This window comes from Coloeus monedula, assembly GCF_965178545.1.
Source record: "Coloeus monedula genome assembly, chromosome: 10".
In the NCBI taxonomy this organism is placed as follows: Eukaryota; Metazoa; Chordata; class Aves; order Passeriformes; family Corvidae; genus Coloeus; species Coloeus monedula.
Genome location: NC_138790.1, coordinates 3,014,827 through 3,033,563, shown reverse-complemented (window position 1 = coordinate 3,033,563; position 18,737 = coordinate 3,014,827). Strand labels below are relative to the sequence as shown.

At 58.6% G+C, this 18,737-nt stretch overlaps 1 protein-coding gene across 3 annotated transcripts; it reads right to left on the bottom strand.

Moving 5' to 3' along the window:
* Positions 1-1,243: 1,243 nt before the first annotated feature.
* On the bottom strand, positions 1,244-14,954 carry ETV5 (ETS variant transcription factor 5). 3 transcript variants are annotated; one of them, XM_082287949.1, is made up of 13 exons: positions 14,821-14,954; positions 14,136-14,272; positions 13,888-13,975; positions 13,695-13,742; positions 13,541-13,591; positions 8,470-8,599; positions 8,097-8,360; positions 6,187-6,446; positions 5,464-5,523; positions 4,983-5,051; positions 4,447-4,616; positions 3,140-3,241; positions 1,244-2,980 (listed from the first exon to the last, which is right to left on the bottom strand). In XM_082287949.1, exons 2-13 carry the CDS (start codon positions 14,178-14,180, stop codon positions 2,759-2,761), a joined length of 1,509 nt encoding a protein of 502 aa, XP_082144075.1. In that variant the 5' UTR covers positions 14,181-14,272; positions 14,821-14,954; the 3' UTR covers positions 1,244-2,758. The 3 variants fall into 3 exon arrangements, with proteins under 3 accessions (XP_082144075.1, XP_082144077.1, XP_082144076.1); XM_082287951.1 differs by having other exon boundaries at positions 13,888-13,972; XM_082287950.1 differs by having other exon boundaries at positions 14,136-14,435; positions 14,821-14,936.
* Between the last annotated feature and the right edge of the window lie 3,783 nt (positions 14,955-18,737).

Genomic DNA, 18,737 nt, shown 5'->3' with positions numbered 1-18,737 from the left:
CCGGTGGCCCCATTTTCCCCTTGCTCCATCCTGAGCACCAGGACTCAGTCTGCTGAAATCCCTAGTGAGGTGGGATTACCAGGCACTGTCTGGAGCTCAGATCACCTGGGTTTTGCAGTCTTGGGCAGAGGACAGAGCTTTGTGGAATATTGAAATGGGATGGGGTTGGGAGTGCAAGATGTCTCTTGAGGCTAAAGAGCTGATTTAGCTCCCTGAAGGCTTCATCCCAGATGAATTGGTTTTGCTGGATGTTTTAGATCCTGCTTTGCCCTGCCTGGGCTGGGAGACAGCCACACTTCTCCATGCAGCTTATCATTTCAGGCATGATGGAAGAGCAGCTTAAGGACCCATTAGCAACATGGCTGGCAGCCAGGAGTGGATCCAGGCAAGGTGGGGTGGGTGTGTAAAAAGCGTCATGGCACATAAGGACCTTTCACCTCTCCACTGCCACATCTAGGGATGGGGTTTGGCTGGGCAGTGAGAATCAGCTAGAAGAGGTGTCAGAGTATCCCCAGCAGCGTCACACCAACCCCCTGCACAGGATGGGCTGGGAGCCCGTGGACACCATGGCTCAGCCCAGCTAAAATTGAGGCCAATGGGAGTGGGCAGTTCTGGGGTGTTTGAGCTTTTCTCCAGCCTGTCAGGAGAAACACAGACCCTTCAGCTGAATCAAGTCCTCACAGCACAGCCTTTGCCCTCTACCCACCTCCTTCATCTTTTTGCAAACCCTGAATTGTTCCTAGGCTAGAAATGGAGACAGTGAGGGGACCATGGTCAGTGGCTTGTGGAGGGGCGTTCCTGAGAGGTCACCACCAGCTTTAGCCCTGCTCGACGGCAGGTGCTTGGGTTTCCAGGGGAGTGGAGGACTCACTGAGAAACCCTGGGGAGGAAGCAATATTAAATTGCAGCTGCTGGGCAGAAGCCACCCCCGTTCCAAATGGATCCTCTCATGGGATGTGGCTTTGTGGAAACCATGGCAGTATCCAGACCCAGGAGCAACAAATGCAGAACTGGGGAGAGGGCAGGGGGACTGGGGAGAGAGCAGCCCTCGTGACTTGGTCCCAGCTCCAGACTGCAAATGATGGGCTGTACCCTGGACCACTACAGACCCCACAAGCACATCCAGGGGCTCCTCCCAACCCAGGCAGCATCCCATGGCGCAGGCAAAGCAGGAGCCCAGGCAGTCAGGGAGGAACAGGAAGCAAGATCCTTTATTGTACACAGTACAGAATGTAATGCAGCTTTGCAGGAGATACATAGCCCTGCTTGAATAAAGATATTTCAAATCAGTCCTCAGATTAACTCCTTCTGCACTGCAGACCTGCCACACCGAGCAAATGGTTAAAAACCTGTCCCCAAGGTGGGGTTCCCAAAACCAAATGCTCCCCATGGGTACAAGCCACTGCAGCCACCATGGGGAAAGCAACCAAGTCGTTGTAGAGTTAATCTTCATACTTCCCAAAAAAAAAAAAAAACCAAAAAAAAACCAGACAAAAAAACCCCCAAAAACCAACAAAAAAAAAAAAAAAACCAACCAAAACAACCAAAAAAAAAAACCCAAACAAAAATTCCAACCGAAGCTAACTAATGAGGAGAAAAAATTCCTATACAGCATTTACAACAAAACATGTAGCCTGGTGCAGGAGAGGCAGGTATGGATATATGAGTGGTGGAGGAGTGTTAGGAGGTGCAGCAAGGGGTGGGGGGAGCTGGAGGGAAGTGGGGTACTGAGGAAGGGGGGTGGGGGACCCCCCCATCCCTGCCCACCTCAGCCTTACAGCCCAGCTCCGAGGCCATGCCGAGCAGGGGGAGTGCAGCTGAGCCACTACTGGGGTTCAGCCCTGGCTCCCCTGAGAAAGAGGACTGGAGTGGTGAAATGGAGTGGACCAGATCCTTCGGCAGCCATCCCAGGAAGCCGTGGGCATCGAGGGCTCCCCCTGCCACCAGGAAAGCCATGGGGGTGTCCCCAGGGGCTCCAGGGACAGCAGCCGGGCTGCAAAAAATAGCTTTGCCTTAAAATACAAAAAATCTACAAAAATCAGTTTAGAAACCTTTAGTATTTTCCTAAAACATCCCAAAAAAAAAAAAAAAAACCCAAAAACGAAGAGGGAGTTAGTGTCAGGGTCTCCTCCCCCAAAATGCAACCCATGGCCCATTGCCAGAGCTGGGGAGGATTGAGGGCACGGAGAGGATGCAGGAGGTTCTATGGGAACAACGGGTTATATGGGGAGGGGGGCTCAGGAAGAAGGCAGAAGGCTCCTCAGGGTTGGGGTAGGATGCTGCGCACATCAGCCCCGGGGTGCTGGCCCAGGCGGCCCCCCCGCATCCCTCCTCTCTGTGCAAATCAAAGCCCTTTCCACCACACAAGGCAGCTACGCGGATTGTGCTCGATGCAAAGCAGATTGTCGTGACAATTGGCTCGGTAGCCACGCAGCCCAGTCCTGGGGCACTGCCAGAGCCAGGGCCTGGGGAAGAGACTGCAACTTTAGGCTGCCGGCGCCCCAAGACATCACACTGATGCATGGCAGGAGGTGCCAGCCACGGGCAGTCCTGTGCACTAGCCCTTGGAAAGGAAGGGTGGGAATTCGGCAGCAACACACGTGGGGCGTTTTAAATTCCTCGAATTCGTGTGTGTGCACCCATGTGGTTTGTCGTTGGGTTGGTTTTTTTCCTTACGAACAGCCAAAAATATTCTTTAGAAAACCGTGTTTGCCCCAGGTGGATGTGCTAGTGCCAATGGCTCTGCCAGCCGGCCGAGTCAGTAGGCGAAGCCCTCCGCGTAGGGAAGGCTGCCGCAGGGATCCTTCTCCAGGAGGAATGCCGGGCTGTCCTCGAAGTGTGTCAGCGGCACCGTCTCTTCCTCCGGCACTGGGCAGTCCGGCTCCGTCTTCAGGAAAGGGCGCTGGTTGTCGGGATAGGCCATGGAAAAGAGGGCGTCGGGGTCACAGACGAATTTATAGACGTACCGCTCGCCGGCAACCTGCGAGGAGGAGGGAGGGCGTGAGAGGTGCCCTGAACGTCATCCCTGCCCTGGGGAAGCACCACACACCTCACACCAGACCTAATCCCTCTTCTGCTGCACCCTGGGGCAGCAGGGGACGGTCACACCTTGCTGCGGGGTGGCAGGGGGGGCACTCACCTTCTGCATGATGCCCTTCTCGTAGTAGTAGCGCAGGGAGCGGCTGAGCTTGTCGTAGTTCATGGCTGGCCGGTTCTTCTGGATGCCCCAGCGCCGTGCTACCTGTGGGGAGAGAGGTGGCAGCCATCAGGGCTCCGGCTGGGGCTTGAACAGGGATCCTCAAGGGAAATCACAACTGAAATGCAGGCTAGAGGCTTGTTTGGGGGGGCTGCGGCAGCCAGGGGCGAAGGTGTCACCGTGGTCTGGGAGTGGTTCCCTGCCTGCCATGATAAATGCTCCGGCTGTGACCACACAGCCACCACCAAGTCAGGGGTCAAATCAAAAGCCATTTGATTAGGGAGAGCCTGCCAAAAAAGCTGCTTCAAAATACCACAGTTTCCACACACAGAGCAAGAGATATTACGGGTAATTACCCACAATGCGCAGCTCGGTGCTGGCTACAGCTGCTCTCAATTACTCCCCAAACAGCTTCTTCCTCTGTGTCACCCTCCCGCGGAGCCGCACGGATCCGGCACGGCCATGTGCCAGCGCAGAGCTGCTGCTGGTGATGCCATGATGACTTTTTGCCTTTTCTTTTATACTCCTGTTACACCTTTTTACAACTTCTGTATTCTTAGTGCTTTTTGCCTACATTCTTGGATTTGTTTGTTCAGCTAAGAGACTCAACATTTTAGAAGCTTCGTAGGTAGAAGTTAGTGTGCCCCAGACCCCAAGGTCCTCTCCAGAACACATTCTGTAAATTAAGATAGAACCATCCAGTGGAAGGTTCCTGGGGGGGAGGGAGGCTCATTCAAGCCTCTCATTGGGGAATTTTTGATAGATAGGCTAATTAGTAAGACCTACAATGTCACACCAGATCTTTTTGGGGGTGTGCATTGCGGTGTGCATTTCGGTGCATTCGATGTGGATGTCTGCACCTAAGGATCCTTAAAATAAATACCAAGGTAAAATCCCTTTTTCCCTTCTAACAGTGTTTGACTCTTGATTTTAAGACCAGGAAAAGGCATCAATGGAAACCCAGGGCAAAGGATGGGAGCAGCTCGGGAAGGAGGGAGCCATGGCAGAACCTGGGTCTCAGCAAGGCACAGCATAGAGACAACACCACCACGGCTGGTGGCCCCTGCCATCTTCAGCCACACCAGGAGGCAGTGGAAGATACTAAAGGCAAATTTCTAGAGCTGACTGCAGAGCAGAGATATGTGTTTTGCCTCAAGCACGAGTGGGAAGATGCTGTTGCACGGGAAGGATCCAGCCCACTCCCGCATCCCCACAGCAACTCCCCAGCTCCAGGGCAGGACCTCTCTTACCTCCTCAGGCTCAATCAGCTTGAACTCCATGCCCCGGCCGGTCCACGCAATGAAGTGGGCGTTGGCGGGGTCATCCAGGAGGGTGACCAGGAACTGCCAGAGCTGCAGGGACCCACGCCGCTGGTAGGGAGGGCCCTCACGGTACAGGGTGGGCTCCTGCTTCACTTTACCTGCCCGCACCAAGACACCTGGTTAAACACCCTGGCTCTGCTCCTCCCAGGCTGTGTCACCAGCAGGGGGCATGTACAACAACACGGGTCACCCCTGTGCCGAGACACCTGAGCAGGACCAGGCCATGGGGTGGGAGAGGGGAGAGGTGCTGGGGATGGTGCTGCAGGCACGTAGGTGTCAGGGACAGAGATGGAACGTGGCAGTGATGCCAAGCTGCCACGTGGGATGATTCTCAGCAGCTCTCAAGAGCACAGTGCCAGCACTGCCTGGCTTTATGAGGCAGGCACTGCAGATCCCAGCATCCCCACATCGTCCTCCACGAGCCCCGGTTCCCCCGCAGGCCTCCTCCAGGGCCAGATTCTTACCCTCCAGCCTCTCGGGTACCACGCACGTGTCATCAAAATACAATCGTGTGTCCTTTTCATATGAAAATCCTACGAGGAAAAGACCCTTGGTGAGCATAGGGCCCCTCCACTACCCTGGCTGGACCCTAAAAAACCCTGGCTTGGCCCAAGCCAGCACAGGACCCCATCTGCAGCTCTGGGAGCAGACCCATTCCCAGCTATTTCAGTGGCTGAGTGCTGCGCAGCTCTGCCCCCGTCACTGCTCCCAAACCCTATTAGCAGCTCTGTCAGGAGCATTATCCCAGATTACACGGCGCTGCCGTGCCCTCACAGCACGCTCACAGGGACCGCCAGCTGCTTTTGGGGCTGGCACACGCGGCTCTCACAGGCCCCACAGTGCTCTCGTGGGTGTTTTCAGGGTGCCCAGGGAGTGCTGGGTGCCAAGGGAGGGGTGGGATGGGGCCATGATGGGGGAGAGCAGGAGAGCAGGAGGGTCACTCACCGTCATGGCTGTTGGGGAAGACATTCCCCCGTAGGTACGAGGACTGGCAGTTAGGCACTTCTGAGAGGGAAATGGAAATAACATTACCCTGTGGGTGCCACCATGGATTCGGCAGCATATTCTTTACCCCGAGCACATCCTGCAGTGAAGTCTGGGAACCTTCCTCCCTCCCTGGGTCTACCACATCCACCCTCAACATTGGGGAAAAAAGCCCAGTATGACTTGGGGTGGCACCGGAATTTAGACTGGAGCATGGGCTAAGTGAGCTGGAGTTTTCACAGGCCCCGCATGAAGGGAGGCACTGCTCCGCCTCCCCTACCATCTGCTTGGCTGTGCCACCCTCGATCCCGAGGCTGGGGTATTTTTAGGTCCTAAGGCGATTAGAGGATTTTTCCGTGATGCTGGTAGGGTCCAGCAGGCAGAAGTCACAGCTGGCCCTAGGCCAGAGCCAAGGGGGGACCCGCCAGGCGCCGTGGGTGCCCCAGCCTGTGGCAACAGCACTGACCACACCACTGGCATCAGGTAAACGCCTGCTCTATCCTCTGGCTTTGGAAAAGGAGGAAAGAGAGGAAAGAAAAAAGGCAAAGCAGCATCCCAGCACCACAGGAGCCCCAGGGTGACACAGCACCCACTGCCCAAGGCTCAACCCTGCACCTGCCATGCTGATGGCAGAGATGCTCTGCTCCTTGGAGTGTCAATGGCATGACCCCACCCAGCACCCACCTGAGTCAATGCAGTAGTCCCGAGGCTCCTGCTTGATGCCCATGGGGGGCTGGAAGCTGTGGCCAGGGGGACCGGGCAGGCCAGGGCCGCCATGCTCGTAGAGAGGGTCATGGTACTCCTGCTTGAATCCCTGAGGGGGGCGAGGGGCAGCAGGGCCCAGGGGCTCTGACAGCTGCCGGTGGTAGATGGGGCGGCTGTCCCCCGGGACCCCAGCCTGCGGCGGGAAGGGGTGGCAGGGCTCAGACAGCTGCCTCTGAAACCTGGGGGAGAAGGACACGGCATTACTGAGGAGTGGGAGGGTCAGCCCTGCTCTTGGCTCCCACCCCAGACCAGGACTGCCTGACTGACAGCTGGGTGCCTTCAGCCTGGGGTGCTCCCAGGGTGCACCCACAGCAGGCTGGGACGGTTCCTCAGACACACAGCCACCACAGGGGCTCATCCCATGGGGACCCAGTGGGGTGCTGAGAAGCCCTGTGCCCCTCCAAGCGCTCAGGACCCCAAGATGGAGGAGGAGGATAACACATGGGCCATCACATCTGGCCTTCAGGTATCTGGAGAGGAACCAAAAACCACCCCCCAACACTCCTATCTCTGTGAACCAGTAAAATCTGTCCCCAGTGTGGGGGGCAGGGGCCAGGGATGCTGTGCATGGGTGGGTGCTTACGCAAAGCCAAATCCACCCCGCAGCTCCAGCCGGCTGCTAATCCGCCTGCGCAGCTGGGATTAAACCTTGAACTCGACAGCAGGGAGCACTATTTTGGGCTCCGTGGTGCTGCCACCACTGGTCTGAGAGCACGGTTTCTGCTGGTGGCGATGGATGAGGGACCATCTCGAGGGGGTGCTGCCACATCCCCTCGTCCTCCGGCACCTTGAAAGGTGATCTTGGATCTCCGTGCCGGCTCCTCTCAGCCGGCCTTGCACCATTTGGCTTTGTAACCGGAGCTCTCCCAGCTGCCGGGCTGGGATTACTCCATTTCCGAGCCATGTCCCTCTGCCCTTCCTGAATGAAACCCAAGCCCCGTGCTGGCACAGTGCTTCCCAAGGGGTCGCAGCCAGCCCCCTGCATAGCCTGAAGGTCACCCGGAGCCCCGCTCTGCTGGGGAGGGATGCTTGCCTGCTGTGGGCACATTCCAAGGGCTTCCGTGGCCCCACTGCATGGCCTTTGCCAGGCTGCCACATCTCGTCCGATTCCCACAGGGGTGACATGGTGGCTGTCACAGCAAAGGGCATCCAGAGGCCACAAGCAGAGCACCTACTATGAGCACCCATAGGAGCAAACCCAGGGTGAGGGAGGGGACTGGAAAAGCCTCCAGGGATGTGGGAGTGATGGGGAATGAAGCCACAGCTTGGAGAGGAAGGAGGGAACAGGGGTTTCCCACCACAGCCCACAAAATCATGGTGATGCCATGCAGCGCATGGGGGAGCTCAGGACCACCCCCAGCCTGGGTGCACATGGGCAGGACAGAGATGGTCACAGCTCCACAGAGATGGTCACAGCTCACAGCCCAGCGGGGCTTGGCTTGGGAGGCAGAGCTACAGTGCAGTGGGAACGAGGAGAGCAGAGCCCTGACTCAGGACCATCACCCATTGGAACAGGGGTGGATGCAGGAGGCAGCCTCTGCATCCCTAGCATTTCCCAAGAGGGAGGTAAAGGTTCTGCCCAATGTTCTGGGACTGGAAGGAGCAGTTCCCTGTTAGCAGGAGAAAGAGCCACAAGATCCCGGTAGGAAGTGGCAAGTTTTGCCACGTGGGACCACAGGAAGCAACATTTGGCCCACCAACTGCAACCGCAGCATGGGAACAAAGGCACAAGCGTTTCTTTTTCTTCCCCACGCTTTGCGACCACCAACCCACACCAAGAGTCCCCACAAAGCCCCGCAGGATTCCTGTGGTCTCTGGGGACGCCTTACCTGTGCTCTGTGGGGTATTGGTTCTCAGACATCATCTTTGGCATGTGCATGGGCGGGTGCGGTGGCCGCGGCACGGCGAAGGGCGGCTGCTGCCGCTGCTCCTGCAGCGCGTGAGGGGCCGGGGCAGCCCCATGGGCAGCCGCTGGCACGGCCGGGGCCGGCGGTGGCGGCGGTGGCAGGGCCGGGCCGGGGTGCGCAGGGGACACCGGTGTGGCGGGCGGCGTTAATGGCTTGAACCCGGCGGGGGGTTTCCTGTCGTAGGCACTGCCAAAGGAGATGGGCCAGGGGCTGAGGGCAGCACCGGCGAGGACAGCACCGCGTGGCACAGAGCGCCTGGGGGCTCTGCAGGCAGCCGTGTCCCCGTGCTACCTACCAGCAGTTGTAGAGGCACTTGTCCCCATAGCCGGCACAGAGAGCCTGCTCGTGGCTGCACGATGACAGCTCCGAGGATGGGCTGGGCAGCTCCCGCTTGATCTTTGCCGGAGGTGGGGCGTGCAGGACCACTGCAAGGACACCGAGGAGGACACAGGCTCACCCACAGGGGAGAGGGCGATGGGAACATCACCCCTGCAAGCATCAGCTCTTTGCTTGGGAATAAGGTGCTGAATTATGCCCTGGGAGCACCGGGCAACTGAACCGGGGCAATATGGTGCCCTGCCAGACCCCAGCACCAGCGGAGAAGTGAGCCAGGGTGGCAGGGGAGGGCAGAGTTGGGACAGTCACAGCAGCCCAGGACAGTTCTCAGAAGGGGAATCGTTCTCCATTGGGATCCAAGAGGGGCAGAGCAAGGACTGTGAGAGGGCAACAGGCAGCTCGACAGCAGCCTTGGATGAGACACGTGCTGTGGCCAGGCCAGCAGCTCCCCAGCAAGTGAAGAGCCCAAGAACCACAGGCAGTGGCTGCCTGCCTGAGACACAGAGCAAGGGGTGAGGGGGCTCGACAGACCAGAGCTCCAAGAGCTCGTAAACAGCAACCCACTCGCCCTCACAGGGGCATACCCGATCCCAGAATTTTTAAGTGGGATCCACCTTCCTGCAGCCAAGGTGGCCCAATGGGATCCACTCCTAGGGTCCCACAATTGTATGAGCTCAAGTGACAAACATCCCATTAAACCCAAATCCTCTCCACCCACTCCCAAGCTCACTTGCTATATATAATTATAAACTGAGTAATATATGCTTAAGCTAATTAATTTCTAAAAGCAGGCGCCCTAGGAAAGGGAAAGCACCTCAGAGAGCTGTACCTAAATAGTGCCTCAGAGGAGAGCCAAGACTAATCGGAAGTGGAGTATTAGCTTCATGTGAAGCCTAAACACAGCCCAGCTACACTGGAGAGGAGCAAATAGCTCCAGGACAACTGTTCACAGCTTGCCAGGTAATTAGCTGCTCCCCTAATTTGTCAAAACCTTTAAAGAGTTGCTGACTCCCCTTTGTACCCATCCCCCCCTCGAAAGGCCTCAGTACAGCTGGTACCAAGGGCATAAACCCCCCCCCTCCCCGTGAAGGATTTGAAACACAAAGCCCAGCGCTGAGCCAGCACAGCCCCCCACACGCCTTCCACCCGCTCCCAAGCCGGATTTATCCCACTCCTCCTTCCCCCCCTCCCCAGCGAGGTTTTGCCACTCTCAGCATTTCCAGCCTTAAAAGGGGGCCAAGCATGGCAGCGGCAAAGCACAGGCACCCCATGAGCCATGGGAAAGCAAAGGGGAACTGGCTTTGGAAGGGCTCCAGCTGCCTATCGCGGGCATGGCTCTCCAAACAGGCTCCGTGTTGTTGGAGCGGGTTGTTTTTCCGCCAGTCGTACAATGGGGTCTGGTTATTCATTGAAAAAAAAAAAAGCCTCCAGTCCCTGAGCAGGCACCACCCTCCATTCACAAACACTTCGTAGTGCTCCATTCATGTGGCTGAGGGAGGAAAAAAAAAAGAAAGGAAAAATTTCCCCAGAGCTTAGCACTGCCATTCAAAAAAAAAGGGAAATGAGCCTTAAGATCCTAACAGAGACCAGCTGTCCAAGCCCGGGCTCTGTGCAACGTTTGGATTCCTTACACAAACACTGCAGGGCCGGCCGGCGCTGCTCAGCAGGACTCGCTCCTCAGCCAAGCTCACGGCCAGCGAGGCTGGAGGAGTCCAGGGGGCACCGAGGCCAGTGGTGCAGCTTTTGGGGGGAAAGGCGCTGGGTTTGGGTCCCAGCAGCGAGCAGCCAGATGGGAGGAGCTGCCCTGCCCCAGCACCCAACACCTCAAAGGAACTCTGGGTGCACAAGCACTTTTACCCTTTCCGGTCCTGCCCTCGGCACTATAATTAAAAGCTAAAAAAATATATAAAAATATGCAGAGGGAGCAGCTCAACTACAGACGGGGCCGGAGAACGTTGTGTTGGCAGATCCACGCCAAGGCTGAGCCTCAGCAGCAGCGAGGACACCGTGGGTGCCCGGCAGCCCCTCGGGATGGAAGGACCCCAGGGAGGCTGGGCAAGGGACCAGCCACACATGCCACTGCTGTGCCCAGCCGGGAGGGGAGCTGGGTGGGGGAGCTCAGGCAAACCCCCGCAGTGCCATACAAGCAGCCAAACTGGAAATGCCCCTAACGCCAACCGTCAGCCAAGGATGACACCGCAAAGCCACTCGAGGCCTTGAATTCCCAGTGAATCCCTTGGTGGAGGACAGGGCAGGTTATTCCCACCCATTGGCATAAATGGACCTCCCCGAGACTAAGCTTGGGCAACACTGGCTTCCACTGAACGAGGCAAGGGGAAGGCAACCAAACCACCACGTCCAGCCCGGGGACACTGGCACCCGCTCAAGCCGTCACCTGGGAGCCGAGCTCCGCGCCTGCCCCTCCATCCCCCGGCGCTACAGGACGCACCCAAGGTCACACCAGGAGAGGAGGCAGAAATAGAAGCCAGGCTCCTGCTTTCCTTTGTTTAAACAACTCTTCCTCACAAACAAACCTCCCTCTTTCATTTTGGTGTGTAAGAAACTCCGTGCCCTGCCCGTGGCTGCTGCCACGTGCTGCCTGCACAGGGAGGCCACAGGTACCCTGGGAACAAATCACTTCTTGTGGTGCTTGATCTCCTCAGCATGATCCCACCTCCTCAGCATGATCCCATCACTTCCCAGGTCCTTAAACAACCAGTGGAGGCATAACACTGTACGTACACCCTTGGCCACACGACCACATTGCTGGTGAGCCCACCCCCATACCTGGTCAGGGGTGCAGCGTGAGAGCCAGCATGGTGAACTCTGCAGAGTCACCACAGCCTCCTCGTTTTCATGGAAGGATCCATCACCTCCCTGGGCAACTAAGAAGCACGGAATCTGGCCTCTTGCCACTCAGTCCAGTGCACTGAGAACAATGCATCCCTCATCTGGAGTAGCCTTGCTTTCCCTACGGAGGGATTTCCTCCCCAGCACAGAGACCCACTGCCCTCCAGATTATTTTGCTCCCAAGCCCCAACTTTAAGACCCTTGCCTGCCAGGGATCTTGGCTACGGCGTCGGGAACAGAGAGTGGGCAGTAGCAGAGCTGCATGCAGCCATGAGGGGGTTTTAGCAAGACAAGAAGGATGCTGCAGTTCTGAGCATCTCCAAGACTCCACGTGGCACATGCGGCAATGCTCCCCATTGCATGGGGCCCAAACTGAGCCTGGTTTGTCCCTTTTTGCTGCTGTGCCAAGGAAGCTTGGCCCTGGGAATGCAAGATGGGGCACAAGATTGAAGTTTGCTCAGGATAAGAGAGCAGCAGTTCCCTCAGGGAAAAGGCGTGGAGCTACACAACTGCAGAAACAGAGTCCAACACACGTCCACAAGCATCTGTGGGGACTGAGGGGGCATTTACCTCTCCCTGGGAGCTAACGGATGCCGAACTCCAATGTGATTGCCAGCCCAGGAAGGCAGCATGTCCCTGCTAGTGAAAGCTGGGTGCAGACCACAGCTGCACCAGAGTCCTCCTTCTCTCCCTTTCTACGTGGCACATAGCTCAAAACTGGAGTTTCTCTCCTCTGTGAACTCTCTCTAGTGCAGGGATGGAAGAGCTGGGCTTCCCATTCCCCTCTTCCTCAGTCTGAGCCCCCCCCACAGCCAGCAATCCCAGCAGCAAGAGAAACCCTTGCTTTCTCTCCCCAGGAAAGTTAAGCAAGGTTATTGCTGCAGGGAGTCGTGCAGGCAGATCTCTCAACTGACAAAGGCGTTTCAACACCAGGTCCACAGGCTGAGCAGGTCAGAACATTTTAAGAGTCCTGACCAAATAAATGCCTTTTTCTTTTCCTCCTCTTTCTTCTGCATCACCCAGAAAAGTTTGTCTCTCCTCTCTGAGCTCTTCAGGTTACAAGGAAAAAGAGACTGCCAAAAGGCACTGGAAACAGCTTCAGCTCCAAGAGCCACCCTCCCACGCACACTGCAGTTTCTACTGCTCCGAGCAAGAGCTGCTGGGCTGTGCTGGGGATGTCAACAGACCGTTGTGTTTCTGACTCTGGGCTCGCCTTTTATCTCAGGGGAGACAGGGGAAAAAAACACTTCTGAAACTTGGGCTGTCTGGACCGGCTTAATGGCAAGTTTCCCACTCCGAAGTAATCAAAGAGCAATAATTAACATGCATTTGCTGTCAGAGGAGATACCCCGCTGCATGCTGTGACAAAGCTGGAATGAAAAATCTGTTCGACTGCAGGCTAAACTTGATTTCCTTTAAGTTCCGTAGCTGTCTGGCTCAGCAGCAAAACCCAGCCACCGACACCAAGCTACTACTTGTGTTTGCCAGGTAACAACTCAAAACATCCTGATTCCTCCCCCTTCTCCTCCAACCGACCCTTCGACGCCCGCGAGCAGCGCCCGGAGCTGCGCCAGCCCCACACGCCATTCCCCGGCCCCTGCCCTCGCCACTAACCCGCTCTGGCAACCACCCGCGGCTCAGAACCAACTCTCGCTCTTATGCAATTCACGAGGGACTGCATTTTCACTGGCCTCCTTTTAAAGACGCTGGCTTGCCAGTGATTAATGCTGCTTAAAGCGGCTCAAATTTCACCGCTCAGGCTTGCTCTTGCCAACAGCGCTGGGCCAAGACTCTAAAAGGCTCTAGAAACTGCAGAGATTGTGGCTAACCAAGCAGCCCAGCACGGGTTATCTCTTCCACTTGAAAGGGAAAAGGAGTATTTAGAAGCGAATCCACCTCGCTACGAACAAGCATCGCGTCTCAGAGGAACCCAGAGAGCAGCTAGAGATATTTCCGTGCATTTGGCCATAATTTTCCCCATTAACAAAAGACAGGACATTGCACGTTTCATCTCGATGCACCCAAACCACACGTGCTTTCTCCCAAAAGCCCATGATTCCACGTTTCAGCCCCAGGAACAACTGCTTTCCCAAGGAAGCTACTCCAAACCCAGTTCAAATGTTTGCACAGGCACCCAAACATCTACCCCCAGAGAACAAAAACCCGGAACAATCACTTACAGTTGTCAGACTGGAAATCTGGGACAAATTGTTCGTCATCGGGGACCTGAGCTAAAAAAAACAAACAAAAAAGTGGGTTTATGGCGTTTTCAGTTCTCAAAAAAACGCTTGCAGAGAGATTTTACATGGCAAAAAGGCGGAGGTGAAGACTTGCCTTCAGCTAGCCAGGCCTCTTGGAGCTGGCTGAGATCCTGGAAGAGCTCTGGAACAGAGTGAAAGACTTATGTGCTCCACAGAAGAATAAATAAAACTGCCATTATTTGCAGGATTATTTCTAAAACAACGCAAGGCGAGTGGTCTCAGGGGGCCGCTGAGAGGCCATGGCCACCCAGGCCAGCCCTGCCTACCTTCCGAGTCATGGGCCAGGTCAGTCTCCAAAAATTTCCTTTTCCTATCGGACCCCAGCCGGCCTCGGCCCTCCTCTGTGCAGGACTTCTGCAAGGAACAGGGCGACAGCTGCCCGTGAGGGTGGCAGCCCCCAAGGACAAGGGTGGTACTCCCAAAGATGAGGAGTGGGTGCTCCAAGGATGGGGAAGGGGTGTCCCCCAAGGTCGGGGAGGAAGGTGTCACCAGGGATCAGGGTGGGCAAACTTACCCCGGGGCCCATGAAGGGAACCTGCTGGTCGTAGAAGCCGTCCATGGTGCGGGGGAAGCAGGCAGTGCCCCCGGCCCGCTCAGCATCGACGCCGGCCCGGGAAGGGGGGTCCCGCCCGGGCTCCGGCAGGTGCGCGGCTGGGGGGTGGAGGGGACGGCGAGGGGGAGGGGTCAGCCCCTGGCCCCTGCCACCCCCGGGGCTGGCTCGGTGCGGGTGCGGGGCCGCCACGCCTCCCCGGGGAGCCGGCCCGCTCCTGCCGTGGCGGGTCGCAGCCCCCCGGCTCGTGATGTCACCTAATTTCTATAGAAACGGCCGTGACATCACGCGCCGTGGGAGCGGGAGGAGGCAGCGGGGCGGGCGGGCCGCGCTTCGCCTCGCCCCCCTTCCCTTCCCTCTTCCCTTCCCTCTTCCCTTCCCTCTTCCCTTCCCTTCCCCCCTCCCCTCTCACCGCGCTCGGCGCTGCGGGGCCGCGCCGCAGCCGCGCTCGTTCCCACGCCGCCCCGCGCGCCCCATTCATAAACTCCGCCCCCCCCGCCCCGCTTCTCCCCCGAGCGCGCGCTCGAGCGCCCGCTCGCGCGCGCCCCCCGCCATTCACACCGCGCGGCCCGCGCCATTCATAAACACCGCCCCCGCCCCAGGCCCAGGCCCCGGCCGCGCTGCGCCCCGCCGCCAGGCCCCCACGTACCCGGCCGGGGCGCCGCAGCCTCAGCGGCAGCGGGGCAAGCCGGGAGCGGGGCCGGGGATGGCGCGGCGCCTCTCCGAGCCCGGGCACCGCGCTGCCGCTCTGCGCCGGCCCGCAAGCCCCGAGCCAGCGGCCTCCGCCGCGCCCCGCCCCGCGCCGCTTGTTTACCCTCCGCGCTGGCCAATGGCGTGCCGCCGCTCGGCGGCCTGCGCCCTCTGATTGGCTGCAGGGCCGCCCCGCGCCCGCCCGCGCGCCGCTCCGCCGAGCACCATTGAGAGCGGCTGAGTGGGCGGGGGCGGAGGCGGCCAATGGGCGCGCCGCGATTTGCATGGCTCCGCCCGGAACGTTTTTCATTCATAAAAAAATAGAAGGGGGAAAAGACTGACGGGTGGGGCCGGGGCAGCGCAGGATTTAAAGGGGCCGCGGCCCTCTGCAAGAGCGGGGATGGGGACTTAACGGGCGGCCTTGAGGGTGGGAGAGCTGGTGGGATAACCCTCGGGTTGGTCCGGGTCCAGGATGGCGAGGAAGGACCGTGTCCGTGCACAACGTGCCCAAGAACCTGCCACACAGCGAGCCGTGTAGATGGGGTGGACCTTGGGCCTCGCAGGCCGTGGGGTCCCCTCTGCTTTCTTGGGAGGTGGTTCACACGAGGAAGGCAGCGTCACACGGCACCCCCTGCGAGGCCAGGGCTAACCCATGCCTGAGTACTGATTTGGGCAGCCTTGCCCCTGCAGGCACCCTGGAGCCAGAGTTGCCTTTAAAAAGGGACATGGGAAAATTAGTTCCCACCTGCAAGGACAGCTTTGGGCCTGCCCCTGCCACGGACCCCTCCAAGCACACCCTTGGACACACACCCAAGAGTCCCAGAGGTTTGGGAACGAATTTAGGACAGAGTGGTGCTACTGGGTGCCTGCCAGGCCCCCCACTGCAGCATTTCCCTGCTAAGTGCCTTCGTTTCCCTACCTGTAACGAGGTGGTGAGACCTGCCATGGGGCCCTGTCGGTGGCTGCTCAGGGAGGACGCAGCACTTTGCACAAGATAAATGGGCTGTGCAGAGGCCTCACATTGTTGTGGAGGGAGACTAGGAAGTTATTGCTGGAGAAGGCAAAACCAAGGTGTTTGGTTACATGTTGCACATCTCGGCTTAGGAAGGAGAGGAACCTTCTGCTCGGATCCTGGGAAGCTGCCCAGGGACTAGGAAGCCTGTCAGTACAGAGATGTCCTGGCCAGCTTGAAATCCTCAGGTCGTGGGCTTGTCAGTGTCCTGGGAGAGCTGCCCAGCGTGTCTCTGGGCTGCTGGCAGGAACTCCTCTGTCGATGCTGGGTTACTAATGAGCTCCCAAAGCCCTCCAGGGCCACCTCCAGCCCCCAGGGCTGATGGTGGTCACGGCAGGTAGCTCATCTGCCTTCGTGTCCCGGGCGGAATGATGGGGGGGCTGCTGGGATACACCGCGTGCCAGGGGAGGAAGCACACAGGGCACGGGGTGTCCTTGCTGCTGGGGGCCGCTCCCGGGGGGCTCTGCAGGCACTCGTGCTCTCACTTCCCCTCTGCACAAAGGCAACCAGGATTAAATCACTGCAGGTAAAATTAGCAGATGACACATGGGCGGGCGGGTGGCAAAACCCGGGCCGGGGAGCGCAGAGGGGCTGAGCTGGGTCACTGCAGAGCTGGGGGGCACAGTGGGCACCCCACATCAGCTGCAGATCCGCACCGTCTGCGGGCTGCTCAGCACCCCTGCTCAGCACGGGTGAGGTGATGAGGCCGAGTGCAGCTCTAGGACAGGCCGGTGGGAGGTCACAGGAAGAGCCGAAACCCCTGGAGAACCAGGGCTGGGAGGTGGGATGGTGACCGGTGCCTGCTAAATTTAGACCCCACTGAGGAAAAAAAAAAAAAAATTCGCAAGCTCCAAATTTAGCCGGATGCAGCTCCCACCGAGCACCGCTCCATCGCGCTGCTGCTGCCAGCACCCCTTCAGCCCCGGCACCCGGGATTGGGCACCATCTCCTTTAGTTCCCAGAGGTGGGGACGCCACGCCTGGCCAGGAATCACCCCCGTGCACCGCAGGAGTTGAGGAGTTCATTACCATCTTTATTGGAGGCAAACCCACGGCAGCCCAGGTGTACACGGCAACACGCGCTACGCTACGGACACCACTCCATGCAGGCAACCACGGCTACACACACACAGGGAGGAGTGGGCTGGGGCTCCCGTGGGAGTGGCGTTCCCCAGCTCTCAGGGGTCCCCCAGTGCAGCACCAGCGTCTAGGGGCTTGTTTGGGGGTTTGGTTCCATCCCACGCACTTGGGAACTGGGAGACACTGGGGAATGGGGGGGGATTACAGCCTCGAGTGCCCCTCAGCTGCACGGCGTATTCGTCCCTGGAGCCGGGGACAGCTCAGCTGAAGTCCCGGCCTCTGTGGGTCCCTCCCGGCCTCGGGACCTTTGCACCATCAGACTAAGGCGGTTGGGAGCTGGCAGGCCCAGGGAACCATGCCTTTGGCAGTGTGAGAGCAGACTGGAGCTGGGTCCCCTGGGCCAGGTGGCAGGGCTCATCTCCCTGGCCAGCGGAGGGGACATCTGGATTGGAGCCTGGCAGAGTGGTGCTGGTGTATCACCGTCCCACTGGCCCAGAGCGGTGGCCCTGGGCTCCCCTGTGCCCCGCAGGACGTGGCTGAGCGTTCAGCCCTGGATTTCAGCTCCTCAGCCCTGGTGCTGCCAGACCCAGGGGTGCAGGCACAGGCACAATGCCCTCCTGCTTCCTCCGGCTCCGCCACCACCGACAGCAAACCGCAGCAGAGACCCCAGTGCTGCTCTTTGCCCGGAGCCCAGCAAACTGTGACAGGGGGCAAGGAGCAGGGAAACCACTGCTGGCTCATGCAGGCTCTGGGATAAAACCCTGGGCTGAGGGTGAGTGGGCAGGGAAATGGAACCAAACCTGTTGACCTTGTGTGCTGCCATCCCACGGAACAAACCTGTCACCCTCCCGCTGGCAAAGCTCTGGAGATGGCGGAGGTGGTTTTTTCACCCTCCCCAAATGCAGGGCTGTGAGGCACTCCTGCCCTTGGCAACGGGCTGGGCAAACGGAGGCAGCTGGTTTGTGGGACCTGGGGTTTGTTTGGCCTCGCTCCATCTGCTTTCACCTGGCTACTCATAAACAGCCGCCTCGGGGGACAAGGAGGAGGAGGAGGAGGGTGGATTTGTGCACTGCGGGTGACGCGTGCCTGTGTACACAGGTCACAAACAGGTCCCTTGCAGCTCACTGCTCACTCTGAAACACAGTGATGGCAGCACCCTCTGCCAGGGGAATGCTCTTGCATGGGGACCTGCAGCATCAGGAGGGACTGAGTGGGCACTGGGAAACTGGGGAGGACAGGGTGACTTGTCCCAGCCCTGTGGCAGGGACATGGTGGGGACAAGCAAAAGTTTTCCTGCCTGCAGTGACATCCATGGGGCACACACCGCTCCCAGCTTGCTCCCAGCAGCACAGGAGCCTCCACCAGCCCTAAGGGAGCTGCCTGGGAGCAGGGGTAATTCAGGATGTGGTTGTATCCTGCTGGAGGCAGTGGGTGACTGCAGAAGCAACCAGCAGCCCTTGCCATGGGCAAGTCTTGCCAACTCCTGGCTCCTGGGGAGTACATTCAGACCACCACACACATCTGTTTTCTGGTCCCTGTGCATCCTGGAGAGAAGCTGCATGCCCTGATCTGTCCATCCATGGGTGATGCCACCAAAACATGCCTGAGCATCCCAGTGGGCCCCAGCAGCCGTGCAGGCAGCAACACCTGAGAGGCTTCTTGGATTTGGAGTGGGTTGTGGGGAGACCTGGCCATAGAGAAACCGAGGTGCAATCACTGTGCCCCACTTCCTGCAGCCTGGGAGCATCAGAGGCAGCACCTGTCTCACAGGGACAGCACCAGCCT